General features: G+C 44.2%; 1 protein-coding gene and 1 long non-coding RNA gene across 7 annotated transcripts in view; both read right to left on the reverse strand.

The window, feature by feature from the left end:
* The window catches only part of LOC139082301 (uncharacterized), a 46,669-nt gene extending 45,349 nt beyond the window's left edge, over positions 1-1,320 (reverse strand). For 5 of the 6 annotated variants that reach the window (XR_011538166.1, XR_011538162.1, XR_011538165.1 and 2 more), the window contains exons 1-2: positions 1,155-1,271; positions 311-397 (exon numbers count right to left, since the gene is read on the reverse strand). This is a non-coding gene — a long non-coding RNA (uncharacterized lncRNA). Of the gene's footprint in view, positions 1-310; positions 398-1,154 lie in introns of all 6 variants that reach the window. The other variant, XR_011538161.1, reaches the window with a different exon arrangement.
* Positions 1,321-4,161: 2,841 nt separating this feature from the next.
* The window catches only part of PARM1 (prostate androgen-regulated mucin-like protein 1), a 108,130-nt gene continuing 89,656 nt past the window's right edge, over positions 4,162-22,635 (reverse strand). The window contains exons 3-4 of the mRNA XM_008521956.2: positions 19,237-19,315; positions 4,162-8,222 (exon numbers count right to left, since the gene is read on the reverse strand). Of these exons, the coding sequence (XP_008520178.1) occupies positions 8,138-8,222; positions 19,237-19,315 (164 nt within the window). The 3' untranslated portion in view covers positions 4,162-8,137. The remainder of the gene's footprint in view (positions 8,223-19,236; positions 19,316-22,635) is intronic.

The following is a 22,635-nucleotide window of genomic DNA, read 5'->3' on the forward strand; positions in this document are numbered from 1 at the left end:
GATGAGGGTGGGGAGAGACCCAGGGCTCCACCTGAAGCAAGCTAAGTGCTGAGAATGGTTTTGAGCCCCTTCTCTACACTCACCCGGCACACTTTTCTATTTCTCTTTGCGGGGGGCTGGAGGGATGGGCAGGACAGAGGAAAGAGCAATGAAAGTAGGGAGTCTTTGCCACTTTATTTACAATGTGAGCTGTTTCCTCTCTCTTTTTCTTTTGTTCATTTCTTTGCTCTTTTTAAATTTTTCAAATGGTAGAAACAGTATCCAGCTCAGTAGCTCCCTTTCTCTTTTCCAGTCCCCAAATTTTACTCACATTTTGAAGGAAGGTTTGAGTCATGCTGCCATGTAAAGAACATGGCCAGGTGAGATGTTGACTGAGGACGAGGAGAACATGCAACGGCTGGTGGAAGAAGAAAGTTATAAATACCAACATGGGCACGTGACTAATTGCAGAAAGGAAGTCTTCATAACTACGCACAATCTCTTCTTTGCTTTGAGAAATATATATATATATATATATATATATTAATCAGCTCTTTTTCTCTCCTTCCTCATTCCCCCTCTAGCCAATATAAAGTGTTAGCCCTAGAATTTGGCATTTAGGTCATAGGATATCAAAGGAAGATTGCATCTGAACTAAGAAAGAAGTGAACATTCCCAGAGATAAAGCAATTATGGGATACTGTGTGTTTCTTTTAGGGGGTAAGGGGGCATCTTCAGTTGTGTAAGGGACAGTCACATCATGTCAGGAATAATGTGATGTTGTTACTGTCCTTTTTGGGAAGTTCTAATCTGGGGTAAGAAGCGTGGACTGTGCTCATTTGTTTATTTTCAGCTCAGCATCCCTCCACCCTTTTCTAAGATCTCCTTTTCAACACGGAGGGGAAGCCAGGAACCGCGTCTCTTGCAGGAGGGGAAGCCAGGAACCGCGTCTCTTGCAGTTCCCTTTCCTGTATGGCTCTGGCTAGAGCTTGTTCACGAGAGGTTCTTGGGCGAGATCTGCACAATGGAGAAAAGGCAAAGCCATTCTCGAAAACTGTCTCCGTCAGGGATGGAGGCAGCTGTGGCTTCCCAGTGAGCTCTCGAGGACCCCCGCCTCACTGCCGCAGCCCGAGAGGGTGGCAGCTTCCCAGAGACCCAAGAATCTCAGCACTTACCTGCTGGTGGCTCCTCTAACCTTTATTCTTGCCGTTGTTACAATGTTTGTAAGACAGTAATAAATGGAGAAGTGCTTTCTGTTTTCCCCGTTCAGGCTGTGTTCTGGCACTGGGGCTGGGGGTGGGCATTTGTCTCACACCACTTGACAACACCTGGCTTCTGATTGATTTGAACTTTTCAACACTCTGCCTGGCAACGTTTGCTGTGAATTCTGTCCAAGTGCCAAGGCAGACGTGGCTAGTGAGAGAACAAGACAGTGGTCTGGACTGCCTCACCACCGCTGTTGTGTGGATCTGGTGACAAGGGAAAGGTCAGCCTGGAGTCCCCTGCTGTTGAGTTGATGGCTGTCAGGTGGGTGACCTTGGCTGGAAGTGTCAGAATCTAGATAGAGGCAGCTCAGAGCCTACCAGGCTGGCTGTCCTAAGGGCGGGCCCCTTTGGCCACTCCAGAAACCTTCCTTCAGGGAGGGACCTTGCTTCTGCGGTGGGTACCCAGCCTTGGCCTCAGGTTGTCCCACACTGAGTTCAGACAGGGATGGGCCTGAGTGCGCGAGCCATGAGCCTCTGGCACAGAGTGAGGGCTCTGTGGTCAAGAGCACGGACTCTGGAGGCTGATGTTGGCCTTTGAATTCTGCCCCACCACTTACTAGCTGTGTGACCTTTGGCAAATTTCTACACCTGTGACCCTTAGTTTTCTCATCAGTACAATGAAGATGTTAATAATATCTATGTCACAGGCATGATAATCTCCATGTAAAGTGCTTATAACAGTATCTGGCTCACAGTAAGTGCCACGTGAGAATAAGCTATCATTATCATTATGACACCAAAAAAGACAAGTTGGCATGATGATGGAGCCTTAGGTAAGAGGGGAATGATTCCGAGGGCAGCATCCCTGGCCCTGCTGTGGACTACCACTGGACTCCTGTGGAGAGCAGGGAGGCTGCAAATGGGAACTTGAGAGGAGTTCGCTAAAATTCTGGGAGACAGAGCAGCCCTGTGTTGGTGCCCTAACAGAATGGGGAGAGGCGGGCTCCCCTCTTGGTAGAGACCACAGCCCAGCAGGGCAGCAGGAGTCAGCAGGAAGGTGAGTGCCTGGCAGGGAACATGTGCTCGGGAGTTGACTAGGCTTGGTCTGGTCTGCATGCCAGATGCCCTCAAGACTGCCCAAAATAGCTAAGGGGGACTTTGGAAGGGCCCATTTTAGCAGGAGCTGTGAGAGTCTTAAGAGCTGGGTTATACTTACATCAGATACCAGTCCCTTGAGTGGAAAATGACCAAAGGCTCTGGTAACAGACGGACCTGGTTTGAATCCCACCTCTGACACTTTCTACTGTAAATGCTCGGAGAGCAGGAGCCATCTTACTCATTATGAAGTACACAGGATTCAGTACAGGCATGAACGAATTTACTATCCTGGAACCTCAGTTTTCCCACCTGTTAGATGGAGAGAGTGTAATGACCACTAAAGCTGATGCAGGCATTACTTTAGATGATGCCCACAGGCACCTCGAGTCCCGAATGAATATTACATTCCTTCATTTTTATAGTAAATATTCAGTATCTTGCTTAAAATAGAAACACATTTGTTGACCCAAACTGATTAACGCTTTTTCAGCGTGGTAAATGTAGTCCATTCTACACCTGCCAAAGACTAGAGCCTTTAAGAGACGAGATCATTCCTCTCACAGGTTTGACCAGTGCTTTGCAGGCGTCATTTATGACTCAATACTTTCTGACAAAAATCAAAATATAGTTAACTATTGGTTAGTATATTGAATTTTAGGAGAGTAAAAGATTTCAGATAGGTTACTAAACAATCAAAGCAGATTATGATCTAACTTGGAAAAGTTATAATACAGGAGAAAAAAATCTTGATTTGGACCCAAAATTCATAATATGTAAACACTACATATTATTATTAGGCCTTTTCTTTCTATGCACATTTAAAGTGCTGACTGACCCAGTTCAGGCAAGGTTGGAATAATGGAGTCTTCACTTGCTTTTGTGCACATGGCAAGGCCTCAAGAAATGACTGAGGGCCAGCTTAAGTGGTTAGGTTTGGCCTGCTCTGCTTTGGCAGCCCAGGTTTGGTTCTCAGGTGTGGACCCACACCACTTGTCAGCTGCTGTGGTGGCGGCTTGCATATAGAAAGAAGACTGGCACAGATGTTAGCTCAGGGTGAATCTTCCTCAGCAAAAAAGAAAAGAAATGACTGTAATCAGTGGGGAAGGGCCTGTTTCACGTTTGGTCCTCTTTCTCCATCTCAACTCTTCCTCCATGCTCTGCCCCTGGAAGCCAGGTAATTAAACTTACTAAATCTGACCTGAAGTTTACATCCACTATCAAGTCAATAAGCTCTAGGGGCCGGCCCAGTGGCGCAGTGGTTAAGTTCACACGTTCTGCTTCGGTGGCCCGGGGTTTGCTAGTTCAGATCCTGGGTGTGGACATGGCATCGCGTGGCAAGCCATGCTGTGGTAGGTGTCCCACATATAAAGTAGAGGAAGATGGGCACGGATGTCAGCTCAGGGCCAGTCTTCCTCAGCAAAAAGAGGAGGATTGGTGGCAGATGTTAGCTCAGGGCTAATCTTCCTCAAAAAAAAAAACAAAAGAAAAATAAGCTCTAGTTTGCAGGTGGTTCCATTTCTCTCCTATGTTGCAAAACGCATGGGCTTTGTTGTTGCTCTTTTCTTCAGAATCAGAATAATCTTTGGTTAGCTTCTGGGGGTTGAAATTCTATTCCGGATGATTGAAACTCCTTGCTATTTAACAGTCAGATAAGCATGGGTTTGCTGAACTTAATTTTTGAAGAACAAAGTAAGTATCGAATGTTCTATTAATGCCAATATCCCTTAATATGACTTGATTATGTACCACTATTTATTGAATCAAAGTGTTTATTTTTACATCTATTTTACAAGGCATGGTGTATAGTTAAAATCATGCTTGGGAAGTTTCTTCATTTCTGACATCCTTCAATTCTGTTTCAAGATCAGAGAAACCTTCGTGATCTGCAGAAAATATTATTTATTGATGTGGGATAAATATTCTTTAAGAACAAGCCAGGGCTAATTAATACGAGAAGTACTGAGCATACCAACTGAATGGCCTCAATAACAAAACATATCAAAATGTGAATCACCACTGTCAGATGCAAGCTTTTAACAACTTTAATTGATATAATTATAATTAGTATGCAATGTCTTACAACAAATGTAGATACAGTGACATCAAATATCAAAGAAGTTGCACATCTTTCTATCTTTAAATGTCAGCTAACTCACCCCAAGAAAGCAATCTGGCATTGGTCTCTTGGTTAGCACAATTACCAATATCAACTAGCACTTTAAAATCAAAGTTGAAATGGTACATTCATTTGCCAAAAAGAGGTTAAAGGCAAAGAAGGTGAACCAACGTGCAAATTAGCATCTGGCCCCACTGAAAAATTTATTTCCCAGATGCGAGGGATTGAACCATGCACCCTTGCAAGCAAGATGAAGGGCAAATAGATGACCTCAAACCAAAATTAACCCCACAAAGAACCTAGGAGACTTCAGGATGGTAAAGGCCAGAGGTATACTGCTGTTTGTGTTCAGGTGTCAATACTGTGTTACTCCAACCTCCTGGATCCTAACTCAATAGTCCATGAGACCTATGTCCTGGGCCATCCTTTCATTTGGAGATGAAAACCATCCTTTGTGGTCCCAGGCTCGGTTAACCCTGCAGTCAGTCAGCTGTTCTGGCGGGTAGCCCAGAGTTGTAACAGCTGTCTGATGTGGCTACGATATAGCTGTTTTATAGATTTAAGTAAAAACAACACACCAGTATAACAACAAACAAGAAACTGAGATCCCTTATATATCTATGTGATACTTAAAATGTCCATAAATATTTTTCTCCAGAAACTGAAAACACTGTAGACATGATTTTATTAGTCCTCACAACACATTTGTGAGGTAGCATGGGGTGAGGTCAATATGAAGGCATCACCTCCACTGAAGAAATGACGACACAGATGTCCAGGGAGAGCAGGAGACTTCATCAGGGCCATGGGGAAAGACAACAAAGTTGAGTCCCACTCTCTCCTCATCTGCCATCTATGGTAGAGAGGAGGCGGCTTGCCTCCCTCCTGCTCTGACATTCTCTCCAACCCTCTAGGACTACTCCTATCCCTGCACGGCATGTCCTTGATTTAGATCCACTGGAGCCATTTCCCTTGAGGAGACCCGAACAGACTCTCTCCCTGAGGTAAAGGACGTCAATTATCGGCATATTTTTCGGGGGTGGAGGGCTGTGTGTGTGTTTTAAGCAACATTTGTTGAATACAGTTAAAACCTTGTGGCCAACTCAAAAAACAGAAAAAATGCGCTTGGAAACATACGGTTCAACCTATAGGTATTTTAAACTAACACAACAAAGAGTGTTAGAGTTTTTACGGGAAGCTGTCACCTTGCTCAGTATATCTGCTTTAGGTCCAGATCCCTCTCTTTGCCATAAGGATTTGGAAGTTAATAAGAGCAACAAAACCATAAAGTGCTCTTGCACAATAGCAGTCTTTAGTAAGGAAAGATGCTGAGTCTGTGGTTTATAATTGGCCAGGATTCCCTGGGAAGAGGCCGGTCCTCCACCCAGTGTTTCTGACTGAAGCAACATCCAGAAGAGCACCTCTCCAAAGGTGTTTCGTGGACATTTTGTCAAAATGCTTGTGGCTGAGGGAGAAAATATGTATGGAATGTCCTCCTTTTATTGAATTGTCCTTTGGGAAACTGAAGGTGTCTAAAGGGGGTGAGGGGGGGAAGAGGGACAATTATTCAGGCCACGCACGACCAGAGGGGCACCCTTGATCATTCCTGGCTATTTTTCTGAGAGTGTCCACTTGTTTTGTTTTTTAATAATCAGATATATCAGAACTCCTGGAAACTGACTTCTTCTTCCCCACGCCTGTTGTGAAACACCTCTGGGGGTTGCTCACTCTCATTTGATATCTAAGGAGTTGAGGAATAATTTCTTTTCAGAGTGTGGGATGGCAGGTTGTGGAAAGTGGCACGGATCCTAGTGTCTCTGACACCAGGGAGGTTTAGAACAGCATGGCAATGGGGGTTTTCATGTCAGGACTTTGCTGGGCCACAGCGAGTGGAAGGATGAGCTGAGGGTCAAGTTTCTGGAAACTAAACAGAGTCATGGCAGCAGGTCCAAGTTTAGAAATAAAAATTGATCCAGTTTCAAGTTCTTTATGACACTGTAGGACAATATAACACATTTTGTAATAGGACCCAATATATGTTTCTATTCCATGAAATCAGGACATAAGACGCCAGTTGCTACTATCAGGTGTGACAGGAGGACAGAGTTAGAGCCATGAAATAAAGCTATCCAGAAAACAGAAATGAAAAGGCAACCATGCATGCCAAAAACAACCCATGAGCCAACAAACTAAATGCTTTTTAGATAGAAATTTAACAAATCATTTCAGTTAGTTAACATAAAAAATATTACTAATCTGGGAATGTCTCGTTTTGTCACAACGGGCATTGTAATATATCAGGGCTTCTTAAACTCAGCACTATTGACGTTTGGGCCAGACAATTCTTTGTTGTGGTGGGCTATTCTGTGCATCATAGCATGCTTACTGCACCCACGGTTTCCACCCACTAGCAGCACCCGCAACCTGTGGCACTCAAAAACCTCACCGGATATTTTGAAGTGTCCCCTGAGGGAAGCAAAGTCGCCTGCTGGTTGAGAACCACTGCAATAAATGGATGCCTGCAAAGATGACCAGTTCTTAAAATTCGTGATGCAGAATTTTAAGACTATACCCAGGGGTGTTCATTTATTAAACAGCAGAATTAACATGGTAAGTGTATGGGAAAAATAAATGGATTAATCAAGGTATCTGTTTCCTTTGGAAATGCCTCACTGAGCAATTACAGATAGACTAGCGCTTTAAAAAATTTTTTTTAAAACAGTTTATAGCCATTATCCAACAGACAGTAAGGCAGCGAACCAGTTGCTTTGTGGGTATAAAGCCAGGATTCTGTGGGCTCGTCCAAGGAATGGATGTCTCCGACAGTTACCGAGGGCTGATTCCCACTTCTCTAATGAGGTATTCGATGCACGTCAGCTCCCTCATTTACCTCCCACCCCCCTCCACTCCCCGCTCTACACCCACTCCACATGCCTCTCACTTCTCTTCTATAACTAAACTCATCTCATAGCCTTCTCCTGTGGAACCACAACTCCGCTGAAGGCTTGTGGGCTGGGATTCCAGCTGCAGTTGACCAGAATGGGCATCCTTAGCAGAGAAACGTGGCCTGGAGGGGAGCAGAGGTAGAGGGCACGCTGAGACCTGACAGCAACCTGCCTCTCTGCCCTCGGCCTGTGGCCTCCTCCGGGGCACTTCTAGTTTCTTCTTTCATTAATTAGGCAGCTAAGAAGCTGGGATCCAGCTTGTAGAGCCAAGCAGGCATCCTGTCAGACACAACCAGATAAACACATTGAAAAGGAATCTGAGAAAACCCTGCTTCCTCATCTGTAGGGGGAGGTCCTCCCAGTACTCATTTCCTTTCCCCTCATTGAGATTTAATGTAATTTCCTAAATGAAAGTTTAAGAAACACCACAAACAAAGAGTTCCCCTGAAAGTAACCCCCAGCCAAACAGCTTGATCTCTCTTCCTCAGTCCTCTCGCAGTGGGTCCTGCGGTGGGTCCAGAAGCCTCCGCCATGGTGGTCTGGCCTGGCTGGCTCAAGGTTGGCTCATCTCAGCTGCAAATCAGCCTCCACCCACCTTTAAAGAATGATTCTTTTTGTACCAGAAAGGGGAAGTTGTAGCAGCCGGTGGAGAGGGAGGAAAACAAAACAACCATACCAACAAAACAGGGCTTAAGATTGTCGCTCAGTGTGCGTCAGGTACTTGTTATTAATCTACTGGATAAGCACTTATAAATAAAGGACAGTTCTTCCTCATCGCAGGCCACGTTCCTCTGTTAGGAGTCGTCGTACAGAGGGTTGTTGTAGTTTCCCCAGGACCCGTAGTCGTGGTCATCCAAAAGCCTTCCGTAGGAGGAATGCCTGGCGGGAAGGAGGAGAGGGTTGTGGTTATTTGGAGAAGTTGCCCATCTAGGTCAGCCTAACACCCTGCAGCCTGAACGGGGAGGCTCACAGGGCCCACAAGAGGCATGACATGATTCTTGCTAGGACAACCCCTTGGCAACAGACCCACCCACCGTGGAGCCCCCAGTCTACGAACATTCTGTAAGTTACAACCGATCAGCTGGGAGCCTGACGGGCACCTTCCACGAGATCAGCGTGGTCCTTGTCTCTCTCCTTGACCTCCAGTCTTGGAGAAGGAGGAGGCCCCACTTGCATGGCTATTTAATAAGGAGTGGGAAAGAGAAGGTTGCATTCCTGGCATTTTGACTTAGGTGCTGGATTTAATTTTCCCTGAAATAATAATGACACAACCACAACCACCATTGCTCTCACCACCCCTCCTCACATTTATATAGTGCTTTACAATCTACAAAGTGCTCCTATGTTCTGTTTTTATTTGATCCTTAAAATAAAGCCATGGGGCAGGTATTGCTCATCCTTATTTCTCCGATGAGGAAAATGGGGCTCAGAGATGTTAACTGGCACACCCAAAGTCACCCACTGGAGCTGTGAGTCAAATCCCCACCTCCTGGATCTACGTCCAGTGTTCTGAGCTCAGCTTCCCAGAGTCTGATCAGCACCTTAGTTTAATGGCAATATGGATTTTACAGGCTTTCGTGGGTCATTGTGGGAACCTGCTCCACAATTAATACTATTTCTATTAGAAACTGAAGTCAGATTGTTATTACTCCTCTGTTCAAAACCTTTGAGTGGCTCCTCATCTCACACAGAGTAAAAGCCAACCTCATTACTGTGGTTTGCACAGCCCGATAGGATCTGGCCTCTGTTACTCTTCTGAGCATGTCAGTCCCTCCTGCTCCCTGTGCTCCAACCACACTGGCCTCCTTGCTCTTTGCCCTCATGCCTGGCACAGTCTTGCCTCAGGGCCTTTGCACTTACCGTTCCCTCAGCATGGAACAGTTGTCCTCCAGATCTCCACATAGCTCATCCTCTCATCTCCTTCAAGTCTTTGCACAAACGTCCCCTCCTCAGTGAGGCCTTGCTTAAGAACTGTTTAAACTTGCAACTCCCAACCCCCGGCACTCCCAGTTTAATTTTTCTCATAGTATCCTCACCTTCTAACATATTATACAATATACTTATTTACTTTGTTATTGCCTCTCTCCCCTAACTAGACCATAAGTATGGAATACTTGCCTGTTCTGTTTGTTCTTAGCTCTATCTCTGGCACCTAGAAGAATACCTGGCACAGAGTAAGCCCTCAAAAAATGTCTGTGGAAGAAAAAGTGACTGGAAGAACAATACATCCTGAGAATCCAATCTGTTCACAGATGGGGAGAGTATTCCTGGAGAGTATTATGGTCATTTTAAGACTAAAACTAACACCAGGATTGGGAGAGCACCGCAAAATGAGCATCTGGTGCCGTGGAGGTTCATGCTAGCATGTGAACTATGACAGTTTGCCAGTGGAAATCCGGTGTGCTGTACAAACATGCCCGCTCCCCTTCATTTTTTTCTGAGTTAGATATGAAAATTAAACAGACTGAAAATACAGTCTGAGAGGCACAAAAAGCATTTGCTATACTTCTATCTGTTGCTAAAGTAATGGCTGTCACTCGTCGGGAGCTCATTACATCTGCCAAGTATTTGAGAAAAGATGATCTAGTGTTTAAAAGAACCAGACCCTTGATGTACTGGTTTCAAACTCTTAGCCTTCAAAATTCTAGTTTCTGTCTTGAAGGCCGGCTCGCCTTTCCCAGTCCATACACTTGGAAACTGGAGGATGTCCTACAATATGCTTTGTTTTCTCTAAAGGCCCACATTCATTTCTGTGGGTGTGAGAAGGAAAGAGATCATAAACAGCACACCCCTGATCTTCTGATGGACGGGAATAAGGGAGGCCAGTTTTGGTAAATGAGGTCACCAGCGGCCATCCATCGCCAACTCTCCCCCCGCATTTGAAACCTCCAATTCCAATCAAATCCTTTAATAGGATGATTGAGAAATGGAAGCTGTAGAATAAACAAGTAAAAACCTGGGGGTTACAAGACTGGAGCTGGGCCTAAATGCAGCGTGACTTACTCCTGCAAGCCTGGCCAACAGCTACCTAACAACCATGCTCCTTTGTTGACAGGGCACTTCTGCCTCACCTTTGTATGGTAATTTAACTCTCCCAGCATTTTTATATCTAGGATATAATTTTATTTCCATAAAGTGTCAGTTGGGCCAATAAATGTATGTCCTTGAATGTTTTTAACCCCCTGCTTCTTCATCTATGAGATGGAGAAACTTAAAAAAAAAAGGTGTGTTAAGGGTTGTTGGGAGGATTAAATGAGGTAACGGCTATGAAATGCTTGGCACATAGTAAATTCACAATAAATGTTGGCCGGTATTGCTTTTTAATTTTTATTGTAATGAAACTTACACAAGCACATGGCAAATTTGCAAACGGTAAAAAAAGGAATTGAATGAAAAGTGGGCTTCCCTCCTACCAGGAACACCTGAACCTACGCCCCAGGCATAGTTATAAAACCAGCGCCTTACATTATTGTGATTGGAATTTTTAAAAATTATTATCACGCTTGAGTGGGGTTAGAGGATTAAAAATCTTCTGGTCACCAGGTTTTACTGCTGATGGTTATTTTAGGCGACACGATTTGATCAGAGCCGTCCTTGAATCTGTGGTGTTATTAGAGCCGTCTAAGACACAAACACTAGTAAAATAAAGGAAAAAGATGGACCGTTCATTTTCTTTGCCTTCTCATTTGAATGAACAGTGAGTTGAGCAAAATACTGATAAATGAGGAAAGCAAAGCAAGAGATACAGAAAAACCGTATCTGGGAACGTACTGAACTCGTAGGGCTTGTTTCAATATATTAACGAGTCTAAACAAGAAGAAGCGAGTGTGCTGGGATTCAAGCCAGGTTTGGAGAAATCCTACAATGCTGTAGAAAGAGTAAGACAAACACATTTGTGTGTGTGTGTGTGTGATAAGGGAGAATAATTAATGATCATTTTAAACTATTTCTCCATGCCAGAACTTCTTAAATCACAGTAGATGGAAATGGGGGAGGTTCTCAGATTGGCATTTGTGGAGTCTAAGAGGTGAAAAGGCTGCCACTCCCGAGATTAGGAAAGTGGGGTTCAAGGAACCTAGATGAGTTTTTCATGAGACTAAATAGTAGAGCTGATATCACATCTAGGTCTCCTGGCTCTACGATGCGACGCTGCTTCATCGCATTTCAATCTGAACAGCAATCTCTAAGGATGACATCCTCATCAGACCAAAGCAGTTTTGTTTACTCAATTTCCTAAACACTGGCACCCATCCAACACAGCTCTGTTTTCTACTTGCTGCGCCTTGGCTCCCCTCGGATAGCAAAGCTCTTGGGGGTAGACCACGTCTTACTTTTCCTCTAATTTTCTGAACATCTAATATGTTGCTCTTGATGCAGTGGTTCATTTATAAATATTTGATGATAACTGCTCACATCCAGGAGCGTATAAATAGTATATATGGAGCTCGCTTGGTCAATACCAGCAGCGATCAGGATGGCCTGTGGTAATTCATTGAGCAATATAGCTGTGGCAAAATGAAAACATCTTATTAAAGAACACAAAGGGTCAAAGCCACCATTTTGACCTTAAAGATAGCAAGAGGCAAGAGAATTACAGTTGAGTCTCTCCCAGGCGATGCCGTGCTTAAAGCCCTCAGCACAGTGCTTACAGCCCCTGTCAATCGGTGGCACTGTGCTTATCATCAAAGCGGTTCTACTGTATCGTACCATTTAGTTTGCTGGAAGCAGAACCTGTCAGGACAAAACAGGGAATGACTTATGTTAAGCCCCTGCCTCACCGCTTCCTTCTCAGGGGGCTTGGCTCTAATAGGAAGCTGCCCTCCCTACTGCTCTCGCCCCCTCATCCGAATTGCTGACGCCTTGTTGATGACAACTGGTACATGTGGTGGAGACGTTTGTGGTTTGAGGCCTTCTCCACAATGATGAAATGGTACCAATTTTAAGATAGCTGTAGCATTAATACTTAATGGAATGCAATTGTCTTTGAAAATGAATGAGGTGTTTTAATCTCCTTGTGTTGAAACAAACACATTTTAGAAAACACCTTCTCCTTTATAAGGGTCAACCCCAGTTCTCCATCAAGTCTCCAACCTTGTTTATTGCTACTCCTCCCAAAGTCCTCTCCTCGCGAGCCTTGCCGTTCAATCATGAGTGCTTATTACGTGCAAAGAAGGAGGGATATAAAGATGAATAAGATATGGCTTAGTGCTGGGAAAACACAGCTGAACTTGCAGCTCATTAGTCATTAGTAATTAAGCCTTAGACTCTTATCATACATTAGCAAAGCTACTTGGTGCAGCTGTCACTGTCTCCTTTGTTTCCAATGGTGGCTTTCTTTCTATGATTGTCATTTCTCTGCCTGAATCCTTTCATTTAACTATTCATTGAAAACTTAGCATCTATCAGGCTCTATTCTGGGGCCTGGGGGATATTTCAGTGAATAAAAAGAGCAAAATCTCTGTGCTAAGGGAGCTCACATTCTAGTGGGGACAGACACAATAAATAAGACATGAAAAATAATATGGCTGATGGTAACCAGTGCAATGGAGGAAAATAAAGATGGAAGGGGAAGTGAGGAATTCCCAGTGGGAGGTGGGGATTGTAATTTTGAAGATGGTAATCAGGGAAAGTCTCATTAAGATGACATTTGAGCAGACACATAAAAGAGGTGCAGATATACCACAGAGACAGAGAGAACAGCAAGTGTAAAGGCTCTGGGGCAGGAGCAAACAGCACATCCGTGTGGTAGCTACTGAACTATAATTTAAAAAAAAATAAACTACTTATATTGGAATGATTTTAGATTTATAGAAGAACTGCAAAGATAAATTTCCATATGCCCTTCACCCAGCTTCCCTGGATGTTAACATCTTACATAACTATGGCACATTCGTCAAAACTAAGAAATTAACATCGTGAGCTACGATTTTGAAGCTAAGAAAACTGTGACCATTAGGAGTGACTTTATTTGCCCACAGTTACCATAGCAAGTTAGTGGCAGAATGAGTACCATAATTCAGGAGTCCTCTCAGTTCTGTCTTCTTTCTACCAAAATCCCAATGATGGAATCACTTCCAAATATTCATTTTCAAAGTGCTCTTTCCATAGTCTGGGTTTCTCTTAAAAAGCAGTTACTTTCAAACTAATCTTTAAATAATCGCCTTTACTTTGAAGGGGCAGATAAAATTTATTTTGTTTTTTAAAATTATCTGCCAGATATCATATTGGCAGATACTCAACACGGAGAAGTCCTGCACACTGGAACACCTGTCTATTTGTAAACAAGTTCAGAGTTGTGGGGGAACTAGAACAAGTCTACGGTTTAACAGATTCCCATGGCTTCCCCTTCTCTGAGCCTAGTTTCTCCAGATTTGGAATAAACAAATACTGCTGCCACACCCCAAACGTCCCTACCCAGAATCCTTCACTCAGCCAGCGAATGTTTATAAAGCAACGGTTATATGTCAGGTGCTGCTGGGACTTTATTTCCTGCTAGTGGAGGAGACTGGCTGAGAACACAGTGATTCCGGGACAGAGAAGCGAGTGGTCCAAAGGAACCCACTGTGGAGACGGTGGGAGGAGGCTTCCCAGAGGGCGTCTCTTTTGAGCTAGACTTGAAATTAGCCAGATAAAAAAGAGGCGAACCAGACACCTCCGGCAGAGGGATCGGCATGTTCAAAGTAACAGAGGCATGAACAGCTGGGCAGTATATCCGGGAAAGTGGAGAGCAAAGTGTGTGTTTGGAGTGTCAGGACTGAGAGTAGAGCAGGGTTACTCAAAGTCTGGTCCTCAGCCCAGCAGCGCTGGCATCACCTGTGCACGGGCCCCATCCCGACCTAGTGAATGAGAACCTTTGGGGATGAATGAGATGAGACTCAGGAAACTATGTTCTTAATAAGCTTTCCCATCGATTCTTATGCACATTAAAATTGGAGAACCACTGAGGTAGAGAATCAAGTCAACTAGACCTACAGAAAGCCGAAAGCTGATCTGAAAAAGTCAGCCTGTAGGTAACAAATTCTGGAAGCTCTCAGCCTTTATGGCTGGCCAAGCCTACTCTTTAAGCCTAACTACCACCAGAAGGAATCCAGCTGTATAAAATGTAATCACTAGAAGACAAAGCAAAACAGGTGACTTCTAAGAAAATGCCTTCAAAGCCAGGCTTTGTCGTGTCTATAAATCAAGGTCACATTTATTTTTGTGCAGGGAACAGCCCATGTTGTCTGTCTGAGTTACCAGCACACCTAATTATAGCAGATCCACACTGCTGGTGATAGCAGATACGATCTCCCGCGCGGGGGATTATCTCGTGGCTCAACAGTTTTGAGCCCATTTAAACAAAACCAAACCGACTTACCTCATTCTTCAATCATCACTAATTAAAGACATCCTTCTCAAGAGGCAGGCAGGGCCTTTGCTTGCCTTTAAAGTTGCAAACAAACCCTGGAATAAAGACTGCTCAATGATCATTTCCATCTATGAATGGATAACACGGAGGCAGCTTCACAGGCCTTTAGAAATAGCACGGTTGAAACAGCCAGAATGGAACATGGAAGCCCGCACGTCAAGACGTGATAGAAAACTGAGCTGCTCTGCCATCTTCCTCCTCCTCCTCCTCTCCCCTCTCCTTTGAATCCTGCTGAATGGGACTCTTGGCGGCTACCATCTTACTGAGCGCCTAAGTAGTAAGCACTGTTGCAACAATGACAACAGTAACAGTAGTTAGCTCTTCCATCACCCTCATCTAGCACCCAGCACTGAACGTTTATCTGTATCATGACTTAATCCTCATAACCATCCTGACTTAGGTATTCGTATTACAGTCCCATTTGACAAATGAAGAAACTGAGCACAAAGTGATTCATAAACTTGCCCTCAAGTATATATTTCTAACCACCATGCTTACAGTCCCTGCAGGTACGCTACGTTGATTCTTTCTGTCATCTTCAAAACAACCTTGAAAGGTAGGTGTTGTCAGTGCTATTTTGGCAGGTGAAGAAATTAAGGATCAGGGAGATTATAATTGGCCCAAGGCCACCTAAATAGTAAGTAGAAGGGTCGATATCGAACGTGACTGCAAAGCCCACGTTCCTCCCTCACACCACACTGCTGCTGGCTACAATGGAAGGCCGACAATTGAGAAGAGCCCCGGGAGGGTCAGGGCAGTTCATTTGTATACGCCGCATCCAAAAGGGGCTTAGGTTACAGAAAGATGTGGCTCTCCAGGCAGGGGACACTGTGACAAGACTAGGAGTCACGGATCCTCAAAGAATAGGAGTGTGAAAACAGAGTTTACCAACGCCTTCAGAGGGAATTAGAATTTGGGAGAAAGGGGAAACTACTGAGCCACTGCTAGCAGAGCTTGCGAGGCATGTCCTTTTCCTGGTTGTGAGGCTGCCCTTTCAAGCCGCTGCCTCTTTCACATTTGCAGGGACGCTGGCTGGGCCCGGCCATAGCCCAGGGTTGCAGGAGAGAAGCTAATGGCTCCCTTATGGGCTGCAAGTTCAGTCACTTGCCGCTCCAGCCAAATGCGGTAAAAGACCACAGACAACAGACCTCTTCTCATGTTATTGTTCTCAGAAATCTGGGATGATAGGAGCAGAATAAATTTCCAGCCAAGGCAAAACCCAACTTTAGGTATACACACACAGGCACACATGCATGCACGCGCGCACACACACACACACACACACACACACGCGCGTCAATTGAGCCAAATGTGTTTTTAATTAATGATTAGTGGGGCTTTCCAAGAACCTGGCAAAATAACACTTGAAGGGGTTTTAGCACAGCCTTAAGATTCATGAGAGTGATTAACCTCCTTATGTTATCATTTTGCCGAAATAATTTATAGAGCAGCAGATAGGGGTTTTCCTTTGGGGGTTTCTAGACAGGAGTCTGATCGTTTTATCCACCCTTAAGTTTGTAATGCCAAGGATAAACAGCAACCTTATACCACTGGGGCTCTTTTACTTTTTAAGAGGGAGGACCTATATGGGGGAGAGAAACAGTGACTAATTCAATTTAATCATTCACTGAATTGATCTAGTGCTGAGAATGCCTGGAGAAAATATACTTTAAATTTTTAAAATAAAATGTTATACAATTTTAATCAGCACTCATTAGAACCAATTTTAATGGCCTGCTAGAAAAATTTTCCAAACACAGTAAGTTCTGGGATGGCAGGACTGTGTCTCATTGTGATGTGAGCCCGATGCTGAGAGGAGTGCATGGTACATGGCTAACACTATCCATCAAGTAACTGTCCTGCTAGGGTCCCTTTCAGTTGACCACTTTGATGATGACAATGATGATGGCAGTGCTATGTACTTGGGAAGCAGTGTCCATTAGTCGTCCCAACAATGCTACCACGTAGCTAAAATTACGGCCCTTATCCTACAGGAGAGGGAAGTGAGGGTTACTGAGGTTCTGTAACATGCTCAGGTCACACTAGAACCTGCCAGAAAGTGATAGAGCTGGGATTTGAACTGAGGTCTCCCCGTTTCTAAATCTGAGTTCTTAATCACTGCTCTAGACTGCCTGACTATAGCCAGTGGAAGGTTTGAAGTGGTAAACTTCACTTCGTGCCCAGAGTTAAGGGGAAGAGTCCTTAGGCTATTTCAACATCATTTCTGATAAGTGTGTGGCAAGAGGGAAGTGTTCCTATTTCACTCTACACTCCAGGGGAAGTTTGTATTTTTGGTGACTTTAGCCCTTCAAAAATTCACCACCGGTGAGTCCAAAATGACTCTAAAGTTTACCCATAAGTTTCTTTTTTTTGAGCCTCCTTCTCCCCCCAAAGACAAAGAGAAACTCTGTTACCAACTGGCAATGAAGTTCCCGGACTAGTTCATAAAAGCCACCTTAACTCATAATTAAAATACAGTGTATCTGCAGTGATAAACTAGCAATTAAGACAGATGGAAAAGGGCATCATTCAGTAAGATACAAATCATAAAATTAAAAATTAAGTTTGCTGCTTAAGGAAATACAGACTTAATGAAAAGATTTTTTTTCTTTTTAATGTGAAGAAGACCTCTGGATTCCTTTTTGTTGTTGCTGCTGAGGAAGATTTGCCCTGAGCTAACATCTGCTGCCAGTTTTCCTCTATTTTGTATGTGGGTTGCTGCCCACAGCATGGCGGCCAGTGAGTGGGGTAGGTCCATGCCTGGGAACTGAACCCAGGCCGCCAAAGTGGAGCGTGCCAACTTAACCACTAGGCCACGGGGCTGGCTCCCTGGATTCTTTCATAAAGGCTTTTAGACACGGGTAATGTTGGCCCTTTAATTCCAATTTCTCTTTGAAATCTGGCTTTCTTGTTCTTTGTATCTTACATAATGGTGATATTACAAGGCAGTCTCATAGTTGACACCATTATTAGATTGATTTGGTGCACATTTCAAACAAAAGATGGAGGGAGATAAAAGGGAAGGCGGAGGGGAGAGTTCCCTGGTGGGTGTTGGTCTGGACTGGGGTGACTAGAGGAGATGAGAGGGCAGCAAAGTGGAGGTGTGCACAGAGACGAGAAGTTAAATACACGAGCTCCTGTGGGGAACCAGGACAGGAGGGAAGCACAGGGCGGGCACAGCCTCTTGAGGAAGCAGCATGGCGGTGGGGAAGAGAAATCAGTCAGGAGTGTGTGGGTGTGCGCGACAGTGCCTGGATGAAAGTAACTGAGGCACTAAGAGAACAAATAACAGGAGCACCAAACTGGACGGGACATCTCTTGGAGGACATGACATGAAAGTTATGAATGAGGAAAAGCTAGAAGAAAAGCATTTCATGGAGAGTGACCACCAAGAGCCAAGAGCCTGGACAGAAAAAGAACCTGCTATGTTCTAAGAATTGGACAGGAAGCCAGTGTGACTGCAGCTCAGTGGTTAAGAGGGAAAGAAGGATGTGATGAGTGAGAAGAGGTAGGCAGGGGCGGGTCCATGAATGAACTCCAGGGCCAACCTGAGGGGTTAATTCTAAGTGTGCAGGGAAGCCACTGGGGGCTTTTGAGGGAGGGAGTGACAGGGTCAGATCCGGCTTCCATAAGATGGCCGGTGAGAGGAGAATGTATTGAGGTCAGGGAGTGGCTGTCCTCATCATGGAGACACATGTCCTACTGTCCCTTGTTACAGGCAGTGCCCAGACTGGCAAATCAGACTGTCACTTGCCATTTGGCATTTTACAGCTGAAGCACACTCAGTGTCAGTAATGTGGCTTTGAGACTTTGGGACTTCACAGAGCAGTAGACAACAAAAGCGAGGGACTCCCAGAGTACTGCAACTTTCTATGTGGCTAAGGAAAGCAAAAACGCAGCTACCACCTGTGATCATCTTCACTTCATAAAATAAGAGATATTTGAGAACCAAAAATATAAGGACATAATCTCAGGGGAAAAATCCCAATTTATAGAAAATGCTACACTTTCCTTATATTTTCAAGATTTTGCCTTAGAACCAGTGAAAACCTTACAGACGGGATACACATCCACACACGGTTGTCCAGAACATCAGTGTTCAGGAAGCACTGAGCCCAGGCCTCTCCCTCATACCATAGATGAGACAATTTGAGGTTCAGGAGGCGACTGGGTTTCTCAGGGTGAGAAGGTGAGCTAAGGGCAGAGGGCCACGGCCTCGGTCTCCTGACTCTAGGTTCATTCGTGTGCCATTACATCATCATGCTGTATATTCCAGCTTATTTTTTTCTGCTTTGCCAATTTTCAGATACTGTACCATCTGTTCTTGTCCAGCGTGGAGTACGCTGGCCATTTTCTCTTCCCTGCCAATATTTCCGAGAGCTCAGATACTTATCAAGGAAAAAGCACTCGGCAAAACAGCTCTCAGCCTGGAGCCTGACAACATGGAATCCTGTTCTTCATAAAGAAGAGTAAGGTGCATCTCACCTGATCTTCAGATACGCTGCGACTCCAAACACCAACAGCACGACGGCAATGACGGTCACCGTGATGGCGGCGATGCTGCCTGTGAGGGAGGAAAGGCATAGGAAAGAAGATGAAGGAAAGGCATACATTTGAGATCATGATGCATAGAAGTCAGAGCTAGAACGAAACCCAGGATCTTAATACTGTTACCAAAATGCTTCTCATGCTAGGTGAGGTTGAGTAAATGGCCAACATTTAACACCTTTTGGCTGGCCTGGAATTCAGAGAACAGTCCACAGTAATAGTTGATTATCTTTTAAGAATGACACCAATCTGTTGCTGCTGCTGCTATTGTTTGCAGGGGTAGTGGATTTAAAATCTTCTGTTGTCCTGTTTTCTTCACTTATAGGCTCTGGCTCATCTTTCTACCACTTGTGAAATACTGGAAGACTTACAATGTTTTACCTGAGGGTCATGACAAAGTAATGTGGTTGGTTTTTTAATAAACCAGAACCACACAGCTACATCAGTAGTGTCTACTTCAAAAGGGTTATCTTGGTAGGAGATGAACTAATTTTAATGATGTCATTAAATCAAAGCGTTTTTTAAAACTCCTCTTTGGGAAGTGTGTCCAGTTTTCATCCTTGAAAGGTGAATTTGATTTTGTAGAGAACAATGTCAAGTTTGGTGTGAAAAATAAGGTCAAGTCTGGTAGCTAACTCTATTTTTCGTTTGTAGAAATAACCAGGTGCAATTATAAAGTAACAAGAATGTTTTATTGTGTAGTTTGAAATCTGGTTCCAAAAGCAACTATTAATGGGCAGTTAAAAAATACAACAACTGTTTGAGCACATAGCCTGGTAAGAATAACAATACTGCTTCCAAAGATTACTGCTTTGAAGCACAACACTCTTTTTGTGTGAGCTTTGGACTAATAATGTATATACTTCAGTTTTATTTCACCTTAGAAATACCAAGAATCAATTGGGCTCTTGTCCCATAACAGTTAAAGCTTGGGCACTGAAGCTGGTGTTAGGGTCTCCATTTACTCTTTCAGGCCACTGGGAAGTTATTTACTACTTCAGCAAATGAACGGGACTCTGAAACACATTAGAAAGAGCATCAGAAATCTGGAGTCTGAATATGTGGATTCAGGTGTGGTTCCACCATTATTAGCTGTGTGACCACGGGCTATTTACTTAACCCTGTCCACTTGTATACCTCTCACCTGCAGCAACAGAGGGAGAAGAGGCACTCTGCCCTCTCATACAACTTGAGGAGGATTAAATGAGATGCCGTGTGCACCAAGCTAAAGTCCTATTCAAAACGTACCATCCTGGACCAGTGCCCATTTCTTGTGTACCGGATCTCAAAGGTATGGCTCTGCCCCACATTTTTGGAGACTTATCATTTCTAGATTATTTTGCCATTTCTTTTATTTTTTTCCTTGTCTTACGAACGACTTTTGTCTGTTGTTCTTCTCATTAGCCCTTCCACCAAAGGAATTAGAGCAGAGCTAAGAAGCAAATCAGTCTACTTATTAACTCTAGTAACTCCCCAAAAGTTTTGGGTGAAAGAAGGCTGCATCAGACATACATGCTGCTGCTGGTTATGATTTCCAAAAGAGAAGCAAGGAGGTTCATTGCTACCATCAAGACAGAGACCAGAGCTTGCTCAGATACAGACCGACCATATAGCGCCATTTCAGAGCTTCCACACTTAAGGATACTCACATGCCCATCTCCTTGCTCCTGGAATGCTTTAGAGCCAGATTGAAATTATCAATTCATTTCTCTCCCTTTTTACTGCTGGAAAGATAGTAATGAGGATCAAGGCTGCCCCAGGGAGAGAAGCCCAAGGTGACCTGCCCTACATACTAACCTATATCATCCTCCTGGAAGCATAGCATGTCCTGACTTAATCTGATCTCATTCTTATCTGAAATTATAGGACCACCCAATAACCAGATCCTACCTGCACTGATACCATTTTAACGATTTTTTTCATGATCTTTCCTGTGTTTTGTAAAGAAATAACTCACATACCTATGCCTTATAAATTTAGCTCTAACCCTCAACACATTGCAGCTCTTCACTGCCCGTGGGTCCTGTCCCCATGCTACTCCATGCTATTCTCTGAATAAAAGAGCACTACTGCCAGACCTTGAGAGTCCAAGAAATCTTTCTTTTGACTCCTCGACTCAACGAGCCCTCATCAGATAGAATTATGGCACTGAATGCTCAAATGTGCAGACTGGATCAAGTAGAAAAAGTTCAAGGTCAGGTCCCCTTGTGGAAAACCTCCACTCCTACGTTGAAAGGCTGCACTTGGCTTCTTGGCCTCTAAACTGTGTTAAAAATTAGAACAATTCATAGTTCACTGAAGCCTCTTAACAGCTCTTTAAGAGCTTGTGAAATGAGGATTATTACTGCAAGATAAGGTGATGGGGGTATTTTGAGATTCAAAAGGATACAGCGATTGTAATTCGGAGCAACTTTAAAAACGGACCTTTTAATTTAACTTTCCCCTTTTAAAAAAATGGAAAAGGAGGAATATAGTGGATTTTGCTATAAGACTCTTCTTTCTTGTCCCAGGGATAGCTTAATATAGGAAATCCTAGGGTTGACCTTTCTCAAAGTTTCTTCCCTTAACTCTAAGCAGTTGGATTTCCTCTAACTCTGCGACTTATTGAATTTATTTATATACCACCTCTTTCTAAAGGTAAGTCAGGAGTTCCCCATCTCAAGTGCAGTTCTTTTTTGCAAACAGCAAGTGATAGTGTGACCAGATTTCCCTCTGTGGGACTGGTGACTGTCTAGCTCTGAGTGTAACCCCAGCTTCCAGATGCGGCTGTTTAAGGCCACACTTTCCTGTTCACAGAGGACAGCCTGTGAGACCAGAGCTGGAATTAGCAAGGGATTTTTCACCTGATGGGCCCTTGAGTGCAGCTGAGTGAAGGGGCCCTTCTGAGGGTTGGTACTGCCCAATCTGAGGCCAAAACATGTGAGGTCAATAGATTGTACTGAAATCTTTGGACCACCTTATTCACGATTCTGCCACCCACTGGCTCTTCTCAGAGGGTGGCAGCATGGGAGTCAGGGTCCTTTGAAACAAGATCTTTATCAGGGCCCATGCCCAGGAGGTCTTGTTTCCTGTGCCAGCTGCCACCTCTGCGGCAGCTGCTACCTTCAGAAGCAGCGGGGCACCTCACCCTGGGAAGTTCCACACCTCAGGGCATCACCGTTTGAGCATATGAGGGAGTTGCTGAGGCAACATTAGCACTTCAAATGGTAACTGAAAAGGCTGGATTTCCTCCTCGTGAAAACAAATGTCATTTCCCCCCGGGGTTCTGTGTAAGCTAGCCTGGAATTCCCCTTCTCCCCTGACTCTTCCTTTTTTCAAGGCGAGGCAAGGAGAAGG

This window comes from Equus przewalskii, chromosome 3 (assembly GCF_037783145.1).
Source record: "Equus przewalskii isolate Varuska chromosome 3, EquPr2, whole genome shotgun sequence".
Classification (NCBI taxonomy): Eukaryota; Metazoa; Chordata; class Mammalia; order Perissodactyla; family Equidae; genus Equus; species Equus przewalskii.